This window comes from Balaenoptera acutorostrata, chromosome X (genome assembly GCF_949987535.1).
Source record: "Balaenoptera acutorostrata chromosome X, mBalAcu1.1, whole genome shotgun sequence".
Taxonomy (NCBI): domain Eukaryota; kingdom Metazoa; phylum Chordata; class Mammalia; order Artiodactyla; family Balaenopteridae; genus Balaenoptera; species Balaenoptera acutorostrata.
The window spans coordinates 27,465,910-27,469,095 of NC_080085.1; the positions used below are offsets into that span (position 1 = coordinate 27,465,910).

The 3,186-nt window shown below is 51.1% G+C and overlaps 1 protein-coding gene across 1 annotated transcript; it reads right to left on the reverse strand.

Annotated features, from left to right (window-relative positions):
- Positions 1-1,932: 1,932 nt before the first annotated feature.
- On the reverse strand, positions 1,933-2,538 carry FTHL17 (ferritin heavy chain like 17). Its single transcript, XM_057538398.1, has one exon. It carries the CDS (start codon positions 2,536-2,538, stop codon positions 1,987-1,989), a length of 552 nt encoding a protein of 183 aa, XP_057394381.1. The 3' UTR covers positions 1,933-1,986.
- Positions 2,539-3,186: the final 648 nt, after the last annotated feature.

The window sequence follows — 3,186 nt, forward strand, 5'->3', positions numbered from 1 at the left end:
AGAGGTATGCGGCAGGCAGGGGAGGGTGGGCAAATAAGGAGACTTACAGTGATGGACAAAGTCAAGATGTTGTAAAGTACAACGGGGCAAACTCCATTAGTCTGAATGTTTCTTACTTCTTTCCATCACTGCCACATATGTTCAAAAGACTGTGGACCCCAAAACTGAACTAGGAAAAGGGGGATTTAGAATGTTCACTTTTGTCTTGTAGAAGAACAAGGAGAGAAACAATTGAGCTGCCACCACACTTAAACTTCCCTGCCAGGGATTCTTAAAGAAAAGCTGTGAAATGTGACACTACAAGTAGTGGCTTGTAATAGGCACTGGAGTGTTATAATCACAAGTCTCTTTGAGTCTTGCAGGTGAGGAAATCCTTCTTTTCCAGGTAAAATAAGAGGATGTAGCTCTAAGTAGACTTCTCTGCATTATCCCGGGGAGTCCCTCTGAATCACACAAAAGGAAAGGATGGGATAAAAAGGGGGGCCCGGCGCCCAAGACTGGAGTCAGCTTTAGAATCCAGGTGAAGAGCCCATGACAGGCAGTGCTTTGGTATATAGATTACAGTACCCCACGCATAGCAAAAATACAGGGTTTCTCAGTCCAGATGAGGTGAATTTGCAGGCAGAACATGTGTGTTTTGCAGCCACTCCCCTCACCTTTTGTGCCTGAAGAGAAGCCCCCACAGGCAAAGGTGCACTCTCTGGGGATTTCCAGTCCCAAGGTCTTTCCGGGTATTCAGGGCCAACTCCGGTAGCAGTGTCGCTGCCTGTGTGAGGGAGAGAGCCTGAACAGAGGGATTCGTGTGTATAGGTGGTGACTGCCTTCCTGTGAGGTGCCCTGCTACCTCTTATGCATTCGGTGGCCGATTCTGAAGACTTCTTTCCTATGAGAAGGATTTTGGCTGAGGTTTAGCAGCCATTCCCACCCTAGGCTGGAAGGCACACCTGTAATTAGAGGAGAGACTGCAGTGATCAGGGCTGTCTTTAAGAGTGTCGGGGATTTCCCTCCCTTCTGGGGCTGGTTATCTGGCTGGATTCCCAGTCTACCCACACAATCTTTCTTAACCCATTGTTAACCTGTGGGGTAATACACACACACACACACACAAATATGGCATCAGAAGATCTATGTTCATGTCCACATTCCACGTTGCTACTTCTTACCTGTGTGGCCTACCTTTTTCTCCCTGATAACACCTATCCTTCTTACTTCTTCAGGTTCTTATACAAATAAAATACAAGAATGTAAATAAGAAGACTTGGACTTGTAAAGTGCCATCATTATTATTTTAGTTGGTCAACCTCTGGCTATGGGGAAGACAGCCCAAGGCTCCTTCCCCATTATCACTATAGCCCAGGGTGAGCTTGTCAACAACAGACTCTGACATGTTGGCTTCCAGGGCCCCCAGCTTGCTACTGAGAATCAACAACCATTAACATTTGCATAATTCATTGAACTAAGATACATCAGATAATGCTGAAGATCCCCTTTCTTTTAATCCCTGCCCATTCCCTTCACTTCTTCCCCAGAGGCAACTACTGTGATGAATTCTAGACCATATTCTTTTATATCTTTACCATATATAGGCACCCGTAGACACCACCCACCCACCCATTAGGGCCCCAGACCACCCATCTCACCCCACCCCACACACACTGTTTAAAAGGGGAAGATGGATTCTGTGTTTTCCAGGGCCCCATGGAACGCCTTCTCCCTCCCTCTGTGGAGATCCTGAGCTGCCTATGGGTGGGGCATGGGTGGGGGGAGAGCCTCCTGGATACCTGTTTTAAAAAGTGAGCGATTTGCCCACATGAATCAGCCAGAGACCTTTACTTGTTTATGAACCAATAACTTTACTGGAAGAAGTGGCAGAACTGGAAGAAAAAAACTTAAGGGAACTTCTTCTGCAAGGGCACTATTGCCGTCTGCATGGCAGGCACGGTGACCAGGGCTCTGGTCACCCCGTGGCTCTGGGGAAGTCCAGGCTCAGTTCTTCTTGTCGCTGTCGCCCAGGGTGAGCTTGTCAAAGAGGTACCCTGCCAGGTCGGCGTCCGGGGCCCCCACCATGCTCAGGGTGGTGACATGACCCTCCAGCTCTCTGATGAACGCCACCTGCTGGCCGAGGTAGTGAGTTGCCAGGAAGAGACGCAGGTGGGGGTCGCTCTTGTCGGTGGCCAGCTGGTGCAGGTCGAGCAGGCTCCGGTTCACGAGCTTCTCCAGGTACAAGGCGCACTTCATGGCCTTGAGGCCGCTCTTCCACTCGTCACTGGCTGGCTTCCTGATGTCTTGGAAGTGGAGGCGGCCCCCGCGCTGGTTCTGCAGGCGCATCAGGCCCTGGGCCCGCTCGCTGTGCTCGTGGGAGCGGCGCAGGAAGAACCCGGTGAAGTGCTTCAAGGCGACGTCGTCGCGGTCGAGGTAAAAGGCCACGGCCAGGCACACGAAGGAGGCGTGGAGCTCCAGGGTGAAATGGCTGTTGACGGCGGCCTCGCAGTCGGGGTGGTAGTTATGGCGCACCTGCGAGGGCGGCGCAGGCAGCATGGCGGGCGGCGCGGGCAGCCTGGTGGGCGTGAAGGCCAAGGTGAAGGCGAAGCCGTGGGACCTGCGGTAGTGGCCTCGGAGCATCCCCATGTTGTCGAAGAGGGCGGCCGGAGGCGCTGGGCAACCTCTCTGGGACGGAACGTTATAGTCCGTTATAGAACGGGGAAGGGGAGGGGGACAGAGAGCGGGGGGCAGGTCCATTACTGGAAGGGGGTGACGGTGGCCGGAAGGGGGTGGGGCACCGTGCTCTAGGTTCCCTAGGAACTTGGGTGAGGCCGGAAACCCAGGGCAACTCTGCACTGTCTTGAGACCATTAAAAAAAAAATAACCCTATTGAGATATAATTAATATACTATAAAATTCACCTTTGGAAAGTGAACATTTACCTGTTTTTTTGTATGTTCATGGAATTGTGCAACCATTACCACATCTCAGAGTATTTTCATCACTCCAAAATGAAATTCCCTACCCGTTAGCAGTCACTCCCCATCCCGCCTCCCCCCAGGTGTGGCCACCACTAATCAGCTTTCTATCTCTAGATTTGCCTGTTCTGGACTTTTCAAATGCAGTCATATAGCATGTGGCCTTTTGTATCTGCCTTCTTTTACTTAGCATAATGTTTTAAATCTTTTATCCTTTTTATTGCTA

Excerpts from the sequence above, each read along its gene's own strand:
- FTHL17 (XM_057538398.1), bottom strand. The coding sequence starts at position 2,538 with ATGCTGCCTGCGCCGCCCTCGCAGGTGCGCCATAACTACCACCCCGAC.